Raw genomic sequence first — 23,331 nt, forward strand, 5'->3', positions numbered from 1 at the left:
AGCACCTTGAGTTTAGGGAATCATGCAAAGAACAGGACACTGCCAAGGGCCACAGACTTGTTGTGCCGGGCTTGGACTTGTAACCAGCTAATCCAGACAGCTGTGGGCCAAACAGGCATAAAAGGCAGGGAAGCTCTGGGCAAGCAGCATTAGGTTGGAGCAGTTCACTGTACATACCAAACCCTTCAAAGAGTGACTCCACAAAGCTTGTGCCATTATGCAAGGTCGCTGTATTCACGTACATGTAGCTCATTTCCTTCCCTGCAAAGTCAGAAAGGATATTGCCATCAACAGGAATGATTGCATCAGACCATGAGCTAAACCAGTGGGACCTCTTGCTTCGAGGAATCCTTCCTAGATCAGCATGTCTGGCATGGAATTTTTGCATGTCACAGAGGATTCTAAGAAGTGTTCTAAGGCACATTCGGTTCATGCAAGGTGCCTATTGGGTCTCACCGCTGATCTGCATGAAACTGGAAAGATCTTTGCACATATCAACATTCTTTTACAGCTGCACCTTTTTTAGGGAGACAACCAGAAGCAGCAAGATTGAAACCTTCCAGGAAAGCTCTCATCCCAGTAGAGATCTTCTCATGGAGGAAGCCCAGTAAGCTTCCAAGGAACGCCAAGTTACTCCAGAACAGTTTGAAAACCAAGAGGCGAAATGCCAATGATGCAGAAATGCAGGTTCTCAACCCCTTCCTGTTAAGCTGGGTCTGACTCACACACACACAAAAAAAAGTAGTTTTGGGCTGCATTCATCCTATACCTTTAAAGCACATTCTTTCCCTCAAAGAATTCTGGGCACTATAGTTTACCCCTCACAGAGCTACAATTGTCAGCAACCCTTAACAGACTACTGTGCCTAGAATTCTTTGAGGAGAAAAATGTTCTTAAGATATGCTTTTGTATGTAACCAGCCTTAGTTCAACGCCAAATTTACCAGAACAAAAAATAGAGGTTTTTTTGACTGAATTTACCAATCATATCTTACACGCTCTGTAGCACTATCTCGTGCCACATTAATTTTGCACTTCTTTTCCAAGCTCAATGAAAGTGATTGGCTCCCTCTCAAAGCAGCTATTAACATCCTGAACTTTAGCCAACTTAAATTGGTAGTGCTTATATATATATATAGAGAGAGAGAGAGAGAGAAGAGGGGTGGCGATTATTTCCCACCCGCACATGAAGATTCAGAAACAAAAGAGGAAATAACTGTTGTCCGAGAGGGGCAAAGCAAAATGGAGAAGTCCTCCTCTTCTTTCAGAGCTGACTACCCCACAGAATCATTGTGTTCTGGGTCTTGCAGAGGGGATAATCGAGAGGCTTCCCAAGGAGAGAATATAAGCCTTTGGCTCTTCCCATGGAAATCTCATCTCTCAGCAGAAATCAGCCAGCAGGAAGGCTACTGGAAACACACATTTCCACAGGAAACACAGGGCAATTCCTGTCCAGCTACAGCGTAGCCAAATATCACTATTCACATTGCCTGCAGGCTTAAGAGCTACAGGTGCCTGCTGAAATGACATACATACACCCACTCCATGTGGCACTTGTTAGGTACCCCCACCCCATCTCCTGGGGGTGGAATTTATTCAGTGGCTTCCTTAAATGTAAATGTGCTACAGCTGCCTTAGAAGATAAGGAACAGTAAAAGGCAAGGTGGGGACATTTAAATCTTCAGAAGCCTGCCATTTCACCTGCCCTGCACAGTGAGCTATCACAAATATTGAGAAAGTTTGGGTGAATCCATAGGGTGCAAATAAATCAAAGAACACAATGCTCAGCTCTTGCCAGCTATTGTTTAATGCCTATTTTTCTCTGCTCCTCAAGGTCAGCTGGAGGACTCCTTCTCAATGGAACGCTCCACCAGAGGGAGTCATGTACCTCTACCAATAAAAGGACAAAGTACAGCAGCGTTATGAAGAATGACTATGGGACACACAGCAGATGTGACGCGGGTGACCCAGGAGCTGCTGTGGAGGACAGCAGGTGCAGGAAGCATGAAACAAGGGTAAAGTGCAGAAAAAAGAAAAACTGCTTTAGTTTGAAGATGGGGGGGGTGTAGTTTCTCTTTCTCTCTTTGCTTGTTTATATCAGGTGTGGGGAACCTGTGGCGCTCCAGGTATCACACGACTCCAACTTGCATCAGCCCCAGCCCAACTGGCCAATGGTCAGGGAAGATGGGAGTGATAGCCCAACAACATCCAGAGGACCAGAGAATCCCCACTCCAGGTTTATATAAAGGAGGCACAATGGCATGTGGGTTCCACCTGTGAAAATGCAGAATCTACATATGGCACATCGTCAGCTCACTTTATAAGGCCAAACCAAATGAGCTGTGGGAGATCAATGAAAAGGCTGTTACTATTATTTTTTAAAACAAACCATAAAAACTACTCATTGATGTGGGCAGAGGCAATTTGGATCAAAACTGTGGCCCTGGGGGAATAGGGTTTAATCTACACCTGCCCCATCCCAATGCTGATTCCCTGGAGGTAGACTGCTCATTCCTCCAAAGCTGCCATTTACTTCATGAGGAAAAACACACACATGCTCTTTCGTTTTGTATTTATTGCAACTGCTGTCCAGTAGCAGCTGGGGAAGATCTTAATTGCCCCTAAACCAGCATCTCCTTCCATGCTAAGAGAAAGTCTTCAGGTCATTTTTCATGAATAAGTACGAGATGACACAGCCTTAACTTAACTTTTTTGCCTCTTTAGAAGCCCTTCAGATCCTGACGGCAGGGACATTTTTTTTAAAAAAAGGGCAAGAAACAGGCCTTGCTAGCTATACAACTTGTGGCTGTCGCTACTGGAGTCAAATCAACTGGGACAATTTTTGAGGTCCACCCTTGTCATTCCCTCACACTGAAAGAGAGGAGCCCTGCACAAACAAAAGCATGTGCAGGCATGTCAGGAGCCAGGGACGTGCCACAATGCAGCAGGCGGAGATGTGTAATGTACCTTAAGGTTGCCTCAGCCTGAGGAATCACACAAAGAACAAATAAAGGGAGAAAAGGGGTCAGCCTGATGGGCAGGGGTGAGAGATGGCAGCAAGGGCTTTCTGACCTGCAGGGGGCTGCAGCTTCTGCAAGATATTTGAGACGGCTGTTTTCTTCTCCATTGTGGTAGAGCTCAAGTATTCATGGTCCAAGAGCTTGAGCAGTACGTTGAGCTCAGGGAGGAGCTGATCCAAAACTGTGGGCAGAAAAGGAGAGAATCGAATTAGGATAGGGATCACCAGCTCAGCACCCATGGGCCCCAGAGTGCCCACACGTTCCACCTAGGGCACCCGGAAAAGATCTCAGTAATTATCCATTAAAAAATCCACCAAGCACAAGAGGCAGTTTGCTCTTCCTGTTTTCACTGCCTTCTCCCACACTGAACATGGCTCCTTAAACATGCCCACAATTCATTAGATGCCAGGATTGGACAACCCTCCCTCCCTTCTGTTGTGAACAGAGGAGCAGTGGCAAAAAGCTTCTTTCTGTAAGTGAGTGCAGTAGTGTAGAAGTTCATTTTCCATTGACGGTGGTCTGACAGGGAGCACACACACATGATGTTGTGTTCCTGTTTCTTTTTCTGCTCCCTTAGACGTGGCAGTCATTTTGTGTTATATGCTACCATTTTGTGACTAGTAACCGCAGCACGCTCTCAAAATTCCAAAGGTGCCTACTGGCTCCAAAGGGTTGGCAAACTCCAAGTTACATTCCTGCTGTTTCCATCAGCACCATATGGAATATAAAAGATGGGCCGAATCAAGTGTACCAAGGTGAGCAGGGAGAGGGAGAAGCGACAAATTCCATGATACTGTACTTGGGAAAAGAATTGTCAGTTCCTCATGGGCTCCTCACCTGGCGAAGGTGCCTGTCTATACCCTTTAGCACACTACAACCAAAGCACTTCCTACTCCTTTTCCACAGGGCGTTCTCTCATTCTCTTTCTCTTATTCCATTTGCTTCAGTCAACCTTATTCTGATTTTGCCCTTTGTCAGGCAGCGAAGAGGGACCTGGGTTGCTGGATGAACAGAGCATGAGGTGCAGCCACTGCGGCCTTACTCAGCTCATATCAAAATATGGATACTATCTCCAGAAAAGGATCTTATATCAAATATAAACAATGGTGGGCAGGGGGTACAAGATCAGAGATGGACTTTTTTAAAAAAAGAAAGCAACTGAGCACACACAGCAGTTAAATGTTTCAAAAGACTGGTCTGATAGAGATCCCCAACCCTCTGGTTTTCACAGGTCCTCCACTCAATATTAGCATAAGTCTGGCCTATGTTAGGTGACCACAAGTACTAGTACTGTTACTACCATTAGTACTATTAATGTAGTAATGATTCTGCTTGGGATGTGGAATGCTAGGGGCAAAACACCTCCCAACGTCAAGATATTTGCTTTGCTGGTGGAGGGAGCTTTAAAGAGGTAAACGCTCACTTTAATCTCAACACAAGAAGCTTCCATTTGGTGAGGCAGGGATATAATTTCATTCTGATGAATTATGGGGCTATCACCTCAAGGTAGGTGCATATGAAGAGGTGCCTCAGGTCTCCCTATTTTCATGGAAGGGTCACTCCCTCATCAGAGCAGCCACCACAGCCTGAGAGCACTGTTTTTGCATGCTTTGTACAAACTAGCTCTCCTCGAGGATCACATTTACATGCTCCAATCTCAAGAGCCAGCCCCTGAACGTAGGATGGGGGAAAGCAATCTCCCGAAGATAATTCTGCAAGACTGCCAAGCTCCATGCAGTGGCACATTCTCTTGTGCTGCCCTCTTCACTGCTCTGACAACTTGCATCCTTTAACTATCACGTTCCTTTTAAAAGGCTCTTCCAAATAATGTTCCCTGGCTCAATGATGACTGACTATGCACTCAGCCAGGGCTCACTTGCTCTTCTGAACATCCCGTGGGAACAACATGCAAACTACAGCACACAACATAGTTAACCCAAAATTAAACAGCACCGTTTTATAAATGTTTTGCAGCAGTGGGGGAGGGAAGCAGTTTCAGACAAAGAATAAAACGAGGCTACAATTAAATTTCTTAAACAGCTCAGCTTGTTTTAACTTGACACCCAGCTGCACACGAGGGTGTTGTTTAAGAGAAGTCGCCTCATCCTCAGAAAGTGGTATAAAGTGCATCTCTCCCATCATAGTTAAGAAATACCTTTCCACTTTTAAAAGTCAGCCCTTTGATGGGAAATCAGCTTGTTTGGAAAGGCTGCTGGTGAATTCAGGCAATAACATTCCAAAAGAGAAAACGGTCACCATCTGCAATACAGACAGCAACTGCTATGAAAAGGAGGGCTTTGTATATAGTGTATTCTGCCTGACTCAAGAAAACCAATGGCTTGCATAAAATGTACCAATGAAGCAGACTATTTGCTTCTGCCAGTCAAAGAATCGAGGGGTTGCAGGCCACTAAAGCCCTTGTCAGTGGAAATTTTGGCATCTCAAGCCTAACTTTGCAATTCCAAAGGGCCAAAAACTTAAACATAAAAACAAAACAGAGATTCCCAGGATGCTGAACATTGACTGAGTAATAACAGGATTGTGGGTTGTCCTTTCCATTGCAGGTTCCTATATGTGACTCCTCAAGGCTCCAAATGCTGCATGGAATGCAAGCAGATGATAAAAATGATGGTAGTAATAGACATTTGGATAGCACCAAAACCCTTCCATTTGCACCATCTATTTGTAATCCTTACAAGAACCCTGAAAGGTAAGTTATTATTCCCCTTGTTGCAGAAGGGTGGGGTGAGGAAGTAAGCTGATCAAGTTGCTTGCTTGTGAGTACAGAGCAGAGCAGAGATTCAAACCTGGGGGTTCCTGATTCATAGCTAAGTCTGTTTATCACTGCACTGCATCACTACCCCAGGGAAGAAGCTACTGAGGAAGGAGCTGGGTACCGTATTTTTCGCCCTATAGGACGCACTTTTCCCCCTCCAAAAATGAAGGGGAAATGTGTGTGCGTCCTATGGGGCGAATGCAGGCTTCAGGAAGCTATCCGCAAGCCTTGCAAGCCCAGCGGGAGTTCCTGCAGGCTTTCCAGGCTTGTGGGCAGCAGCCTGCAGCCCGAAGCACGGGGCACCCTCCGGAGGGCGCCCCGTGCTTCGCGCAGGTGTCCGCAAGCCTTGCAAGCCCGACGGGAGTTGCTGCAGGCTCGCAAGGCTTGCGGATAGCAGCCTGTTCTGGGGGCTGGGGTCGGGGGAAGCTCGGGCTGGGGGGGAAATAATTTTTTTTATTCATTTCCCCCCCAAAAAACGAGGTGTGTCCTATGGGCCGGTGCGCCCTATAGGGCGAAAAATACGGTAATTCCTCCAGAGCACAATCTCTCATGCCAACAGGGCGCTCTTCTCAGTGGCTTTTGTCTCCTCACATCCCCAACACTATTCAGACGGATGGTATTACATATATTATCTACTGCAATGCAATCTACTAAGCAGCTGGCTCATTGCCTAATGAACTCTTGATGCATTATGAGGCCCTCTACTTCTGAATATTTGAATAGCTCGGCAGCAAGATACTCATCTGTTTCTTTGAGATTATTTGAACAGCACCATGCACTGTCCAGATGCTTTTTATACCAAACGCTTCACAAATTAGCTAAATAGATTGCTAGCAAACTCACTGAAGACAAGTACGCAGCAAAATGAGTCCAGAAGAGAAGAAATGCCAGAGTTGGGAGAGGTAGTATAATTTTTCAGGGATACAGTACTGGTTTCAGAGACACTTGTCATATTATTCAAAAGGGAGAATCTTACAACACTGGCCTGCATTTATGCATGTTCTTCTCACACACTCCCAGCTTGCACATTCCATCCCATTGTTATTTTCTGAATGCAGAAAATAAATGCTAATCTTGATAAGCCTTTTTTGCCATTTTAATTTAAAAAGCAATTTTGCAATCCATGGCTGTGGTCATGCCGACCCTTCTCTGTTTAAATCAAACCTTTAAAAAAGATCCTCTCACAGACATCTTCATCCAGGGCTTATCCACACTTTTTCTTGTCCCGCTGCTTCTCCCCTAGGAAAACCGGTCTTTAGTGCTCAGTCGGAGGAAAAGCAATTGCCATTTGCTCCAATCTATTGCTAAAGAGTGGGTTTTCCCTTGGAAAGGAGCAGGGCAAGTGGAAAAGCGCATTCTAGGCACAGCACAAGCTGTTAGCCGCCCTGAGCCCGGCTTCGGCTGGGGAGGGCGGGATATAAATAAAATTTATTATTATTATTATTATTATTATTAAGTGTGGACAGGCCCTAAGAGATGCCTCATTTCCCTAATTCTGCTCTCTTTGGTTCTTGTTGTCCAAGGCATTAAGGCAATTACACTCAGTATTCTTAGAACAGGTGGGCTGATGCAGCCTTAAGGCTCAAGCATCACACACTATTCCACACCAGAGGTCCACAAGCAGGCAACTGTTTGCTGACTGCCAGAGGAAGAAGACAGACATATGTCCTCATTTTTATTATTTTTTACAAAAAGGTAAAGAAGACCTTATGGGATTGCAACACGCATTTTATGAAGCAAGAATTGTTACAAAATTGGGGCATCACTCAGTCAAAAAGAGTGATTTCAACATGGGAGAGCCACAAACATGTTTAACATGGGTGGAGTTTAATGGGACTTAGAAGAGCTTGATTTAGGCTAGTGGAAGTGGGAGCATTACACTTTCTTCTAATAATTCATTCCTCATTCCTGGAACACTCTATCGAGCCTTTATTTCTATCCAGCACAGGAGTCAAACGCTTGGTTTTAATTCCTGATGGCTAGCAGGTGCTTGGATTTAGTTAAAGAGAAGAACAAGAGAGAACTGCATCAAGGCATTAGGCAAGATCACTCACTCAGGTTTCTCTAAAATCTTCCAACCTCCAGGCCCACAAAGCACAGAGCAAACCCTTTGGAGTTGGATGATATATCCTGTTAATCTATCTTTATCCCCTTCTTCAGTGTCATTAGGAGGATACTGGAAGTGCACAGCCCCAAGGCTTCCTGTAAGCCAAGATTCATAATTTATAACATGCATTTGCCATAAAGAGGATGTGATGTGGTCCTAATTGCAACCAAGGGCCTACTGAGTGTCCCAGGGGACAACAGAAGCCATTGTTCTACCATGGGGGGAGGGGGACAGGGTTAGTATGTATTATGGGATGGAGAGCATCTCCAAACACTCTGGGATACACTGTGGCCACAAGTCAGGGATAAGCAGTTGCCACAGAACTCCCCGGCACATCCCAAAAACTGTTTGGATACACAAGCCCCCTTTTTATACTTGAGGGCACTTTGCAATTACAGAAGCCAGTTTCATGAGGAAAGTTTGCTTGTTGTGTAAAGCCTTGGCCTTACCCAGATATCCAGTCATTCAGGTCTAAGCAATGCACCACTGCTCCTATGTGCAAAGTGAGAATTTGATAAGTAGCACAGATGGCAGTCCTCTAATTGAATTCCTTTGTTGAAGTTCAATTGGAAGACAAAGAACTATAAGTAGGGAGATCAGGGGCCATGAAGTTGGCCATCAATAGTTAGCAGCTGGCCAGCTGACTGAGCAGCCAAATGAGTCACCGCCTTCCCCTCAATGGAGAAATGTATTGTAGTTCTATTTAAGTTATAGTAATTTATTTCTACACTTGCATCTATAGAAATAAGTTAGCAAATGCAATTTTTGTGCAAATCAGAGTCCTCCTTTGTCCTCATTTTTGGATGATGGATTTTGTTTATTTCCTTTTTTTCTTTTTTCTGTTTGCAATGGGTATGTGGCCAGTCAGCTTGCAGCTGGAAGCTGAACAGAGGTTGACTCCATACTCTGGCAGCCATCTGCTGAGGAAGAGGTCCTTCATTTCAGCGCTATACAGTAGTTAGCAGGCAGAGATTCTGCATCAGTAACAAGCATGAGCCACAGAAGCTTTGCTGTGAGTCACAATCTAACTCAGGTAGCTTCCCCGCAACGCTCCAGGTTTTTATAAGGCAAATTCTTGCCACAGGGAGCAAGCTCTCAGCAGCATTGGCCGCAAGGTGAATTCCAAAGTGCTGACTGATGGGGATGGCGAGTAAGGTGGGTTGTTCAGACACACCGTGCACATTTCCATACAAACATCAGAAAAACAAAAGAACTTCAGTCCTCTTGTGAATATATGTCTTGTGAGCGGCAAGTGAACCCACACCCTGCAAAACTATTCACTCATGTTGTGCTGCATAGCTTTCCATTATCCTCAAGGAGGGCACAACACAGGCCTTTTCATAATGGAGCCCACTTGTTTTTCCCAGAGTGTGGACTGTCTTGGGAGATAAAAACAGACCCTGGAACACATTTGGGGGAACAGCAACCCCTATGAAACAGGTGGACTCATTTTGTTCAAGGACAATGCACATGCCTCCCTCTCTTTCGGTCTGCCCCCATCTTCATTATTTTAGCACATATTTTTGTGTAATACCAAATAGCCAAGAGCCTTTCCCATCTCATTCCTGAGCAACGTCTAAAACAGAAAGCCTTGATGGAATTTTGGGTCACAAACTACTAAATGCTAGGGGTGGTATTCTATTAAGGAGTTCTGTCAGTGCAACAATTTCTGCTTCCACAATGGGACTGTTCCCCCTCCTCACCCTGCGCCCTCCCCAAAGGTGCTACAGAGGAATAGGAGTGCCCCTGGAACAGATTTAGGGGGCACACGGGGGAGGGGAGGACAGAAGGAGACTGTTCCATTGAGCAAAGAGAAATCCTGTGCTGATGGAATGTTCACCATAGCACTATGTTGGATTCCACCCTACATGCTAAAAGGGAATTATTTATTATTACTCAGTATTCCCACCCCCCTACCTCTATGCTAGGCTATATCTAACCCCCCACTGGCTTCATATGCACGTCTGAATGACCTTTCCCGCATGAGTGGCCCTGTCCACATAGTCCACATTGTCATGTGCTCCCTTTGAGCATGGGATTCTACCATGTATAGTACTGGTAGCTCTTTCTCTCTGTATGTGTTTTTTAAAGGACAAAGCACCATACTTCAATAGTGGATACTCATATGAAAACCAAGTACAGTGGTACCTCGAGTTATAAACACCTCAGGTTACAAACTCCACTAACCTGGAAGAGTTACCTTGAGTTGAGAACTTTGCCCCAGGATGAGAACGAAAATCGTTTGCTGGTCGGCGCAGCAGCAGCAAGAGCGAAAGCACGCCTCTAGTTAAGAACACTTTCAGGTTAAGAATGGACCTCCAGAACAAATTAAGTTCGTAACTAGAGGTACCACTATATATATCCAGGTACCCCTCAGCTTTCGTCTTGTCCCCCAGCTCACAATTTGTATCCACAAATTCTAGGTCTCCCGTTGCTGGGAACAGGTTCCTAATCCCAGTTCACAGCATGTTCAGGATGCAAGCATCATAAGCCTTTTCCTGCCACCTCCGCTGATGCGCTTTTATCTTCACAAGCCTTCTGTTTCCTCCTCCCTCGGCGGGGCCAATCTAAATATGAGATTTTCAGCTTAGGTGGATACAAAGCAAAGGGATCTGGGCAGCTCCAGTGTGGGGTTTCACCTAGTGTCACCAACACTGGGTTTCAGGAATCCTGGAATGCGAAGCAGGTGGGGAGAAGGAAAGGGGTATGAGCGGAGAACACCAGAATCTGGCTGGCCAGGGTGCAGGGTTAACAGAAAAAGAGCACCTAATGTGCATGGCTATAAGCTCTCATTGCCAAGCAGTACCATCAGTGCATGAGATCAGCACTGAACATAGCCCACAAGCTGTACATTGCAACAACCTGCACATACACATGCATGGTCCCTTCAGAAAGGTCCATAAGAACAAAGGTTTATTCAATACATATACTATAAACCCACAATAAAGGCTGACATCATTTATTAATCTTTTTCATCTTCCAACCGAGTTCTTGCAAGTAACCACCAACATATACTATTCAACCTTGATCTGGGTTAGAAATTATGCGCTTTAAATGCAGCAATATTTAGCACCTATTCTGCCTTTAGAATGTTCAAAGACCTTCATATACATTATATCAATTAACACAAAAAATAATGCTTTTGAGGGCTTTCCATGTTTACTGAAGCTCCGAAATGCTAATAAATTGCAGCCTCACCCTTAACAGACGTTTTATTTAGGCAATATGAATGTGTTCACCACCATACGGCAGCTGGATGGCAGTTGGGAGCAGAGTGATTTGCTTCTGTAAATGCCAGATACTTAAACACACCCAACTGGGTCATGTGGCAACCCTCTCAAACAGTCACTCAGCCATGAAGCTCACTGGGTGATCATGGGCCAGTCACCGCCTCTCAGTCTAATCTGCCTCACATGGTAGTTGTGAGGATAAAATAAGGAGGGAGAAAATCCCTCTTTACCCTTGAGATCCACAGAAGAAAATAGGGATATAAATGGAATAAGATAAACTTTTATGCCTCTGTCAACTTCTCTCCCCCCTTCCTAATTTATTTTCTGCCCCCTTACAGTGCCACAAAATGTCACTTCACAACACTCCACTCTCTGTGTGTTGCTTTTGCTCAGCATTCTCAGAACAGGTTCACAATGAGCATGTGTTGGGCACATTCCCTAACACTGGCTGCAAAAATATCCTGTTCATAAAAACGAACAATCATTTTAAACAGTTCATAGGTCATGTCACTTACTATGTGTTCCACCTGACCTAAACAACAAATTTTCCCCCAAAAGGCAGTACAAGCACAGAAATTTTCCTTCAAAAATCAACCCACAAAACCTACTGAACTCCCTCCTCCACCCACCAAATCCTTTTTCTGCCGAAGATAATTTTTTTTGTTATTCTTCATTAACATAAAATAAAAAATACAAACGAACAATAAATAATCAAAGTTGCAAAACACAGGTGCAATACAGGTGTCGTATTTTTCAAATAAATAGAGAGCAGATAGTGTAGAAAAAGAAAAGAAAAGCACATAATGAAAGCCAAATTTCACAATTTGATGGGGGAAAGAGTGTTTTGTATATCCAAATTTGACACATAAGGAATTAAATCCCACAAGATGGTGCAGAAATGTTCAAGGTCTTCCTTACCTTTAAAAATGTGTTAATTGTGAATTATTTTCTCTGCAATAGTTTAGAGTCCACATATTATTTTATTGCAATGAGAAATTTAAGTCCAGTAGTGTCTTCCATTTCTGGGCTAAAGAAAGGTAAAGGACCCCTGGACGGTTAAGTCCAGTCAAAGGTGATTATGGGGTGTGGCGCTCATCTTGCTTCAGACTGAGGGAGCCGGCGTTTGTCCACAGACAACTTTCTGGGTCATGTGGCCACATGACTAAATTTCTGGTGCAACGGGACACTGTGACGAGTGCCAGAGTGTGCGGAAACGTCAAAGAAGTTCTCGTTGCAGCCAGCACCCATGGAAGTTCAGAAACTTGAGGCCGATTTCTCGTTTATAATGGCGGGCTGTGATTTAGCTGACTCACCCTCAACATAGGGCCACCACTCTGGCCCTATATTCAGAGGAAGTTGGATGGAATATACTGTATATATAAAAAGAGGATTTACAGTGGTTCTCTGGACTGTAATGTGAGCAGAGCTTCCTCCTGACTTGGCAACTGAAATGACAGCTGTACATACCAACAAACTGAACAACGGTTCAGCCATTCACCTTGTCCCATACCTCATGCTTCTAAGCAAGTTGCCTGGTCTTTTTTTTTTTTTTTTTTTAAATAGCTACATGTATATTCATTCATTCATTTGCCTCCTACTTAAAAAAAAGGGGGGAGGGATGAAATGGAAAAACTCATATGGGGACTGGGGGAAGGTTGCTTTTTAAATATATATATTTATTTATTTATACATATCCAACATACAACATAAAAACCAGATTCCAAGGAATCTCTTGGACTTCCATACTCCCCTTTGTGGATCCTATTGTTAATCATTTCCTCCTGCATCTTTTATGATAACCCAAATCTTACCTCTCCATTGTGTCCAAAATTCACCATTAATCTACAAGTGATATTCCAATCCTACTAATGATTTTAACTGTTTACAATGTTTTTTAAGATAAGTTATAAATTTCCCCCATTCCTTATTTTAAATTTGGTCTTCCTGATTTCTGATTCTTCCGGTCATTTTAGCCATTTCGGCATAATCCATCAGCTTGGTCTGCCATTCTTCTCTGGTAAGACTTTATCTTCTTTCCATCTCTGGGCCAATAACATCTGTGCAGCGGTTGTTGCATACATAAATAGTATTTTCTTGGGATTTAATTGGGGGAAGGTTTGAGTGTGACATCAGGGGTGGCCAGTCAGACAACCTGTGCCACACACACACACACACACACACCCATCCACACACACCCCTGGTTTGTGCTGCATACTTGCAGAACACTTTTCTCCCCAGAAAAGAGATCCTGCAGAAGAAAGCTGTGTTTGGAGGTCACTGTAAAGATGATGAACATCCTCACCCTCAATATTCCTTACAATTATCTGGCCCAGACTGAATGCAATGCCACACCTGGGACAGCCAACAAGATGCCCTCCAAAGATTGTTGGATGACAGTTCCCATCACCCATACCCATTTTGTATGCTGCCCATGGCAAGGAAGAGCACAATGTTGGCTACCCCTGTAGCTCAGCAGGAATGGGCCTGCTTCAGTCCTGGACACAGTCCTCTGATGCAGCCATGAGAAGAAGGTTGTAAGCGTTGCTACTTCCAAACTGGGAACTTCAGCCTGTTTACTGAACCTAGGCCAGGGCCAGAAACCACAATTTGATCTTACCTTGTTTCAGCAGCCCATACTTTAAACTAACCATATGTTGGCCTGGTTTGGGCGTAGCAATGGTTAGTTTAAACCAGGAAACAGATGCTTCCAATCTTCTCACAGCCATGTCAGAAGGAGAGGAGGAAAAGTGCTTGCACCCAAAGCTCAAACATGCTCTTTTCTGTAATGCTAAACTATGGTTTATTACAGCTGAATCAATTTTGCAATGTAAATCAGGACTATCATCTCCATATTGCAGTTGCAGCTGAGTATGGGGTACATAATAGTGACTTCACTAATGCCAGATAAAGAGTTCATGCCAGAGGGGACATTTGAATCAGAGATCTGGTTCATGTGCCAGTCTCTTCTTAGCTACAACATGATGCTAAAAAGTGCTAAAAACTAGAAGTGCTATTCTTAGCTGGCTCTTCTAAATCCCTAGGTGTCAGAAACAAATGTTTTGGACCAAGCACCGCACAATGCCCAGTTTGTAGATACACAGAGACCCAGGCATGTGAGACGTTCTCATTCCTGAGTAAGCAGATTACCAAGCGTCTTAATGGGGCAGATTTGCTCATCAGCTTCAGAGTCCCAACAGACTGGGAAGGGTCAACTGCTAGCTCATCAAGCGATGGCCATAAAGCAGGCAACAGAGTGGGCAAAGAGACAAAAATATCCCCAAACAGTCTGCCAGTCTTTGGGCTGATAAGGCCGGCTTGTTGTGACCAAAAATTGCAAGCCAGTGAGCTCATGCAGTGCCGCATCGATGGAGAGCTCTGGGAGTTGGGATGTGAGTGGCTGGGGTATCAACAGAGTCTAAAAGCGCCTTTGTTTTACCTTCCTTCCTTCTGTCTGCCTCATTAAATGCACATGCAAAAATTAAAGAGGAGAAAGAACCACTAATCAAAGAGGCCTGTGATCCGACATGGGGCAGCCGGTTGCTGAGTAGAGGCCACCCAAGAGAGAGGAGAACAGGAAAGTCTTAATATTTAAACTCGTTCGGCTTCAGTCCCAATGTGGCAGCTTCAAGGAGCAAGCTAATTGGGCACCTTAAGCCCCTTTTTGTCCAGCATCTTGGGTTCCCCAAAAGTTTCTGCAATGCTGAGGCTCCTAAACATATCTGAATTTGTATCCTGCCTAGGTCAGCTGGGTCATGCAGCAAGTGACATGGTCTGGTCCCTCCTAGACCTCTAAGGGGTATAACTATATGATCCCATTGAGAAACACCCATTGCTAATAGCAGCGGGTCATTCCAACCCATCAATCTCCAAGGCGTTTTCTAAAGTGAAATATGTATAATGTAAATCCATCTAGCTGAAAACCACACTGACAAACAGTCTTGTGGTTTATTCCTGTTTCAACCCCTTTCTAAAGAAGGGTGAAATTCAGAAACAGTTTCCCAACTATATATTTTGAAGCAATTCCATTATGCCATTAGGGTGCAGCTCATGAAAGCTGCAGCTTAAGGCAACATACACAGTGTCAGCTACACCAGGGATATTGAATGTCACTTGTGCTAGCTTACTGCAAATACACACACTTAAATAATTGCTGCCAATGATATGCCCAAATATGGTAACACATGCTGTTTCTTTGGGCAATGTGTCAACTGGAACATCCTTCCTCCAACTTTTTGGCTTATTAGCCTGGAACACCATTCCCCTCTTGTCCCTCTATCACTGAAGTGTGGGGTGGGGGCCCCCATGCTGGCCTTGTCTCTTTGGCAGAAACATCATTTCCTACCATCTGTTGCACTGAGATTCCTTGTGCATAATGAGTGCTCTCCTTCTACCTAGTGTCCAGAGGTCTTTTGGATGGATGGATGGATGGATGGATGGAAGGAAGGGCTCATCTACACTTCTGCTTGCCCTATGCCTAAAAAATATTGGTTTGAGCAGTTTTCCGCTTGCCCCACTCCTTTCCCAGGGAAAACTTACTCTTTAGGGCTAAATCGGAGCAAATGTGAATCTGGAGAAAGACTGAATTGCCCTTTGCTCCTATTGAGCACTAGAGAGTGGTTTTTCCTGGGGGAAAGCAGTGAGACAAGAGGAAATGTGGATAAGCCCAAGGAAAAAAAGAAAGAAAATGAGGAATCCTGGCTCCATCTTGGGCACACTGAATAACTATCAACAGCAGCACCTTGAGCCACTTTAAGGACAGTCTCCATGCTTATGTCTGTGAACTGCCTTAGATTCTGAGCTATGAATTATGAAGTTCTTAGTTCAAATCTCACATTTATCAAGAATTCAACAGATATCATAGCTTTCTCCAAGGCTGCCCCAACTCAAAATGCGGGGATGATAATACTGACCTACTTTACATGGTAGTTGTGAGGATTTCTGAGACAAATGTATGTGCACTGGTGTTTTGAACTTTGGCTGAGATCTACAGATGAAGGGTGGTATGCAAATTTAATAAATAAGTAGAATAAAAATATATAAACACCAAAACAAAAAAAATTCCTTCCAGTAGCACCTTAAAGACCAACTAAGTTAGTTCTTGGTATTAGCTTTCGTGTGCATGCACACTTCTTCAGATACACTGAAACAGAAGTGTCATGTATAATGAGATAAGAATCCAATGTCTTTGTTCAGACCAGGTCTCTCCATGGTTTTAAGTTTGGTGATAAGTTGCAATTCAGCAGCTTCTCTTTCCAGTCTCTTATCTCATTATACATGACAAAGCCATTTTTCACCTTCTCACCCCTTGCTTTTTCCTGTAAGACCTATTGCAGTCGTTAAGAGTCGTCAACAGGCTCATCACAGCTATCTGCCAATCACCCATTTCCACCACCCTTCTGAGTAATACCCCTCCCCACCTTCTCACTATATAGAAGGGTCTGGAAACTTCTGTTTCAGTGTATCTGAAGAAGTGTGCATGCACACGAAAGCTCATACCAAGAACTGACTTAGTTGGTCTTTAAGGTGCTACTGGAATTTTTTTTGTTTTGACTATGGCAGACCAACACGGCTACCTATCTGTAATATAAACACCAAGTTATATATATGTGAACAAGTTACAGTGATGCCTCGGGTTACAGATGCTTCAGGCTGTGTTTTTTCAGGTTACGCTGCCAAAACCCAGAAGTACCGAAATGGGTTACTTCCGGGTTTCGACGGTTGCACATGTGCAGAAGCGCTAAATCACGCTTTGCACATGCGCAGAAGCACCGAATTGCAACCTGCACATGCGCAGATGCACGTTGCGAATGCTGCGGGTTGTGAAATTGCATCCCACACGGGTCACGTTCGCAACCCAAGCGTCCACTGTATATATAAGCTGGGCTAATTTATTTGTATACTGATAATTTGCTTTAAATTATTCTACGTACCTGTACATCACTGAGAGATTCCTTGATTAAATAGTTCATAAATTCTTCTAAACAAAAACAAATGCCTGGTATGTTTGAAAAGCAGAATCAGCGGAACTATTTTGTACATCTGAATAGGTATGTCAGGTGGGATTCAAAGAACTGAGTGAAAGGGAAACAGCCTCTAATGTGTCTTAGCTGAATTTTATTTCTCCACGACTTTCTTACATAGTTGGCATGTCTGTATACCAAGTACGGTAATTTTGTGTACAGTAGCCCTTAAACTATACTTCCCTAATGAATAACACCTTAAGCTTCTCTTTGAGGATTTTTCTCCTACCCCCTTAGGCTGAAGAGCTAAAAGAGCATTGGCTTGGGGAGGGGGGGTGAGTAATGTTAAAGGGATCACCCCATGGTCTGATGTTAGCGGAAGAGTTAAGGTTCCAGGAACTCAGCCAGCTCAAGCTCTCTGTGAAGGATGCAAGAAGATTGTATGTCAATAAACAATATTAGCCATAGCAGCTTAATCAGCTGTGGCTGTGAAGCCACAAAGCCCTCAAAAGGGGGAAACAAACAAACATCAAAAGGCATCTCTGCATCCTTTTAGAGGAACTGAAAAATCCACATCAAAGTAGATTGAGGAGATGGAGGGATCTGAACAGGTGAATGCAAGGATCCCCCCTCCCAGCTTCTTAGTTCACTGAGCAGGTTATGTGGACTCCCTCACCTACTTATAGTATTAGTGAACATTTCACATTTGCTAGGGTTGCCATATGGCGTTTATTTTTAAGCGTTCACACACTAGGCATAGCCTAACCGTAAGGGATGTTTGGTTTTTTAATGCTAGCCTTCTAGCTGATCATTTCTCTAAATTTGTGAGTATTTTTTAATGTTTGGGTACAAGAAGTATTAGGGCCATTTTTATCCTGAACTCTGCCTCTGCTGAGATGACAAACATTTGGGGAACGGTTCTAGCCCACGGTACTGGAAATCTATGCTTAGTACCCAGTTAAATGGTGTGCGCCTCCTTTACCTCTTGCCTACGTTTAGATCAGAAAGCAGACCTTGCTGTGGTTTGTGCAGAAGTCAGATGCGTCATGCTTCTTGTTCCATGCTCAAATGCTATCCTATCCAAAAACCCAACAAATAACACAAGACCCAAGGAAAACACAGAGGAACAAGAAGTTTTTGTAACTTCCCTTTTACCGGGACATGTTTCAGTGCTTGAGCATGGAATGCTATCTAGAGCAGCCAGACTTTGCCAGCTTGGTGCCCTCCAGATGTTTTGGACTACAACTCCAATCAACCCTAGTCAGCACAAATGAGCTAGCTGAGTCTGGTGAGAGTTGTAGTCCAAAACATCTGGAAGGCACCTGGCTGACCAGAGACCAACCTTTCATTCAAGTTGTTAAACATGGCACAGGAAAATCTAATGAGAAACAGTGCATCCCTATGCATGTCTACTCAGAAGTAAACTCTATAACATTTAATGGGGCTTTCTCCAGGTAAGTGAATAGAGGATTGCAGCCTAAATTCTTTCTTTCCTAAAATAATGAGGACTTGGATCTCTCATATCTAAATTCAGATCTGAGGAAGGAAGTACAGAAGATTAGTTTGGGAAAGGCCTAGTATGTAATCGTCCCCAACCATGTATCCATAGTGCCTTCATCTAGCTAGCATCTCTATTTGCAGGCTTCTGGATATAGAAACTTGCAAGTGTGGGAGCCTCTGACGCCCTGCCTTCCTTCCTCATTACAAGCACTTCCTTCCAGTTCCAGGTGAAGGCCAAAAGGCGGTGGGGGGCAGAGAATAACCATTGTTTGTAGCTTAATACAAAGCACTTCCTGTTGCTCAGACCCCAAGACAATCAGCTGCCTGAAAGTAGAGGACTTATTGAGGAAGTAAACAAAACAACCCTTCAGAGAGCACTTTTCCCTGCCCCATCTTGAAACTCATAAATAGATGGACATATCCAAAAACAGAAAAGGAAGCGAATCTTGAGAGGACTTGATTAAGGGATAGTATGCTGAAGGTACAAAATGTACTCCAGGAGATTTGTATGCACTGGCTACAGTGCAACCAATTCAACACCTACTGTTTTCCTGGCAGATTATTAGAATTGATGATGCAGAAAGATATGCAACCTTTCAAGATGTCAAAACTGGCCATATGCATGGAGAAAACAGTGCATATCTATTCTATATACCATGTGAAGCTACCTTAGACCAAGTTAAAATATGGGCCAAATTTCCTCTTCTACCCACCTACCAGACTTGCAGGAGCCCTTGTCCTCTTCTTCTCCTTGCCCCTCTACATACTATCCGATTCCTTCCCTCTGGAGACACCAGGATCCTGCTATTTTATGCATGCAAAGCATGTGTCTACTTACCCTAATTTTTACAAGCATGCTAAGGACTCAACAATCTAAACACAGGAGAGCAGGAGATGGTCAGTCTTCCATTTCCTTCCCTTCAAAATGATCTCTTACACCTTAACTTTGCCATCATCTTATGCCAGCATCTCAGCTACTATCCTGGACACTCAGTGCTTCCGCCTTGGTACCTCCTATGGATGCTGACCACAGTTTTCTCTCTTACAAGCCAGAGTTGAAGAACCACAGGCATTCATTGCCCTTTTCAACACCACTGCAACTGTTCCAAAAAGCTTTGTACAAGTTCCATTCATAACTTATTTTCAATGGAAGTGAGGAGTCTGAAGTCTAGGTCATCATTTCTGAGGGGAAACACAACTCTCTCATAATTGTTCTTTTGTGCCTATAGTTTTCAGGTTGACAGGAACTCCAGCTAGAAATATGCCTCCCACTCTACACCCACATCTACCGGTTCATTGTCTCGTAACACACACTGAAAGCTCTATAGAAATTGTAAGTGTGTGATTGTTCTTAATTCATGCATCTATTTGAATTGCCCAAATACAGGTCACCACAGGAAAACTAGGCTTAACAATCTAGAAAGCAAAAGCAAGAAACAATGACCAAGATGCTTAGCACTATTTTTCATAGGCAAAACATACCTCTCTGCAGGTATTGGGGAAGGTACATCTTCTTAAATACTTGGGCGTCATCATACTGGGCTTTGTACACCAACACCATACCCGACAACTGCCTTGGAAAAACTGGGACATCCTCTCCCCCCCCCCCCCATTTTTGGCACCTTGCTCTCAGGTGCTTCTGGGCAGCATTTTTTTTGGTCCACGATCTTGCGCAGTGCCCCAAAAAGCGCATTTCCAGGTGCCGTGCCAGATAAAAGTGCTTTTTTCCCCAGGTCCGCGATATCACATGGGTCACATGACATGTGCAGGATTTCGGACCTGGAAGATGGTTTCCCAGATTTTGACTGTATCACGTTGGAGGGTATTGAATTTGGTCCAGTGGTTAACAGGCAGGCTTGACAAAGTTTTAAGGCTTGGTGTAACTATCACAAGTTATAGCCTGGCATTAGCAGCAGCCTTCAGACCATCTTCAAGGGTAGCCCCATGTACAGCACATTAAGCCATCCAAATGAGTTATTGAAGCATAGACTGATGCCAGGATGTGCCAGTCCAGGAATGGCCACTGCTGGCACTCACCATAGCTGAGCACAAGCACTCCATTCCATTGAAGGCAGGTGAGCCTCCAATGAGAACTTTGAATCAGTGAATGCTCCCAAGCTACACACTTGCTTCCTTCATAGGAAAAGCTGCCCCATGTAATAATGTTCATTAATTCCATTGAGTATAACTCAGTTGAACACCTATACTCCCATAGCAGTTGTGCCTTCAGATGAGAATTATTAGGAGCGATATATGCTGGAAAGAGTTCACAAAAAGAGTTTACAAACCCTTTGTCCTGATAGGCATGGCAGTTCCACTCCACAACCCAGCCACATTAGTGCTCCACTCCTTTAACAAACAAACACACACACACACACACACAAAACCAACTAAGTTCATAACAAATTAACCAGGACTGCTGACCCCTTAGTATTACCACAAGGAAGCATTATCCTGCTCCATCCATGCATCAGTCTCAGAGATCAAAGACCAGCACGCCTCATTTTTCAGCCCAGATTAGCAGAAGAGAGGAAAGAATTCCCATCATGATGAACTCACTGTAAAACAAGAAAAGATCTATGCCTCATGGGGCTTTTATCACTGTAAGATCGGGATGATTAATGTTCTCTTTCTGATAACCCTACAGAATCAGCCTTGAAAGATGAACATAAAATCCAGTCATTTCAAAGAATGGAATTAAAATGCAGCGGGGGATGGTGGTGATGGTCTTGCGTTTCCATTGTCTAGCTGGCTTGGTTTCATTTACGGTTTCTTAAAATAAATCTGGATAACCTGTAGAGTAAAAACAAAAGGTCAGACTTCTTATATTAGCCACAGTCCAGGAAGCGTTCCATAGGATGGGGATCGCCAACATGGTGCCCTCCAGAGTTTGTTGAACTACAAATATTAGCATTTCTAACCATTAGGCTATGCTGGTTGGGGTTGGTGGGCATTGGTGTATACGCTCTGTAGTGCACCACACGGGCTGCCCTTGTTATAGGTAATGTACTAAGGGTGGCAGCTTGGCAGCTGGTGAAATAAGCGAAGGGGAAGAAAAATGAGAGGACCAACAAGAGAAGGACGGGGATCTTTTTCATCCCAAGGGCCACATTCCCTTCTGGGGGCCACCTGCAAGTGGTAGGTGGGGCCAGAGCAATCAATATATGTGAATTTGAACTTTGTACATTTTGCTAGTTTTGGTGCATGCTCACACAACACTCTCTGTCCCTCCATCCAGGGGAGCATTGCCAGAGTTCAAGGACACATTGCAGCAAAGCGAAAAACACTCCAAGCAGGAGGTGTGGTTGGGGAGGAGGTGGCAGCCTGCAGAGAGACCCAGGAGCCAGATCAGAGTGACTTGAAGGGCCAAATTTGAGTCCCCCAGCCCTGCTATGCAGGAGAAAGGTAAGACCACTGACCAGGCTTTCTTCTGTGCAGCAAAAGCAAACGTCTGAAGTGGTTTCAAGAATGCAAAAGACCAAGGAATGGAGTGGGAACAACCCATAAGACGGCTTACTATCACAAAGAAAGTAAACATTCCTTTAGAAAGCAGAACACCTACCAACTGTTTGATCCCCAGCTTATTATTCTGACACTGTTCTTGGCCAGACCCCTAAGTGGAAAAGAGGGAGCAAAAAAAAACTTAACTTAAACTTTAACTTAAAAGAGGGAGCAAAAAAAAAAAAAAATCCCTCAAAGCAGGAGTTGCTTTAGGATGCTCTTCCTATAAAAGTGGTGTTGTCTTTTGACACACCCTCAACCCAGTTTGGGGCAATAAAGCCTCGCAGTCCTCCTTGATTACATGAAATTACTCTGGTGTGGCTCTCTGAAGTTCAGAAGTCTCTCCAATTTCCACAGCTCAAGATGAGCATTCGGCATCAACTGGAGAAATAAAGAACATGTGTGTGTACTAAGAACAATTTGTTCCAGCACCACCAAATGATAAATATTCAAGCTGGTGTTTGTCCTAAACCATTTATCAGCCCATCAGGCCAGAATAATTTCTACAGCATTATCAATGGGTCATCTCATGTGACAGAATGGCATCTCATGCCTGCCTATATTTAAAATGTCTCCATCCAAGGGAATCATTCCTCGGCCAAATGTATAGGACCATGGGGAGACCGACGGTTGAGAATTCAAATTCCGTACTCAAAGGGCAGTATTATGTAGCACGACTGTAAAATATGACACCCAGAAGTATGATCGGCCCTTTTGGGCGTCCCTGAAGCAACACCCCACACAAATTATATTCCCATCTATGAAGGAGTGTCCTTATTAGGACAAAGGAATCACCTTATCACATTCATCTTCTACATGCCTCAACACTAGCTTCTTTTCCATTCCATTTAAATAAACAACTGCACATGACAAACTGCATGCAATTCCCCATTTGCCAGCATTTGCAGTGAAGATTTTTGAATGGGTTCAGGACTGCAATACCTCAAGGTCTGCCTCTCCCCATATGAACCAACCCCGCGATCATCACCTGAGGCCCTTCTTTGTGCCCCTTCAACAGGTGGTCTGGAGGGTGGCAACTCCCAGTCATTGTCAATTATACTGAACTAGAAGAACCAATGGCCTGATTCTAATGTTCATATATCAATTCACAGGAGTTTTGCCTTTCAATCCTATGAAGTGGCCATTCCTATTATACAGAGACAGCATTAGCATGATGCAGTCAGTTTATTATAAAGGATGGAGGCTTTAGGTCTATCTTTCCTGCCTACAGCAGCCTA

The 23,331-nt window shown here is 44.0% G+C and overlaps 1 protein-coding gene across 1 annotated transcript in view; it reads right to left on the reverse strand.

Annotated features, from left to right (window-relative positions):
- AFAP1L1 (actin filament associated protein 1 like 1) overlaps positions 1-23,331 on the reverse strand; it is a 73,252-nt gene that overhangs the window by 25,598 nt on the left and 24,323 nt on the right. Inside the window, exons 2-3 of the mRNA XM_083718995.1 lie at positions 3,072-3,200; positions 178-261 (exon numbers count right to left, since the gene is read on the reverse strand). Coding sequence (XP_083575121.1) covers positions 178-261; positions 3,072-3,200 — 213 coding nt within the window. The remainder of the gene's footprint in view (positions 1-177; positions 262-3,071; positions 3,201-23,331) is intronic.

The sequence above is a fragment of the Podarcis gaigeae genome (genome assembly GCF_964106915.1).
Source record: "Podarcis gaigeae genome assembly, chromosome: 2".
In the NCBI taxonomy this organism is placed as follows: Eukaryota; Metazoa; Chordata; class Lepidosauria; order Squamata; family Lacertidae; genus Podarcis; species Podarcis gaigeae.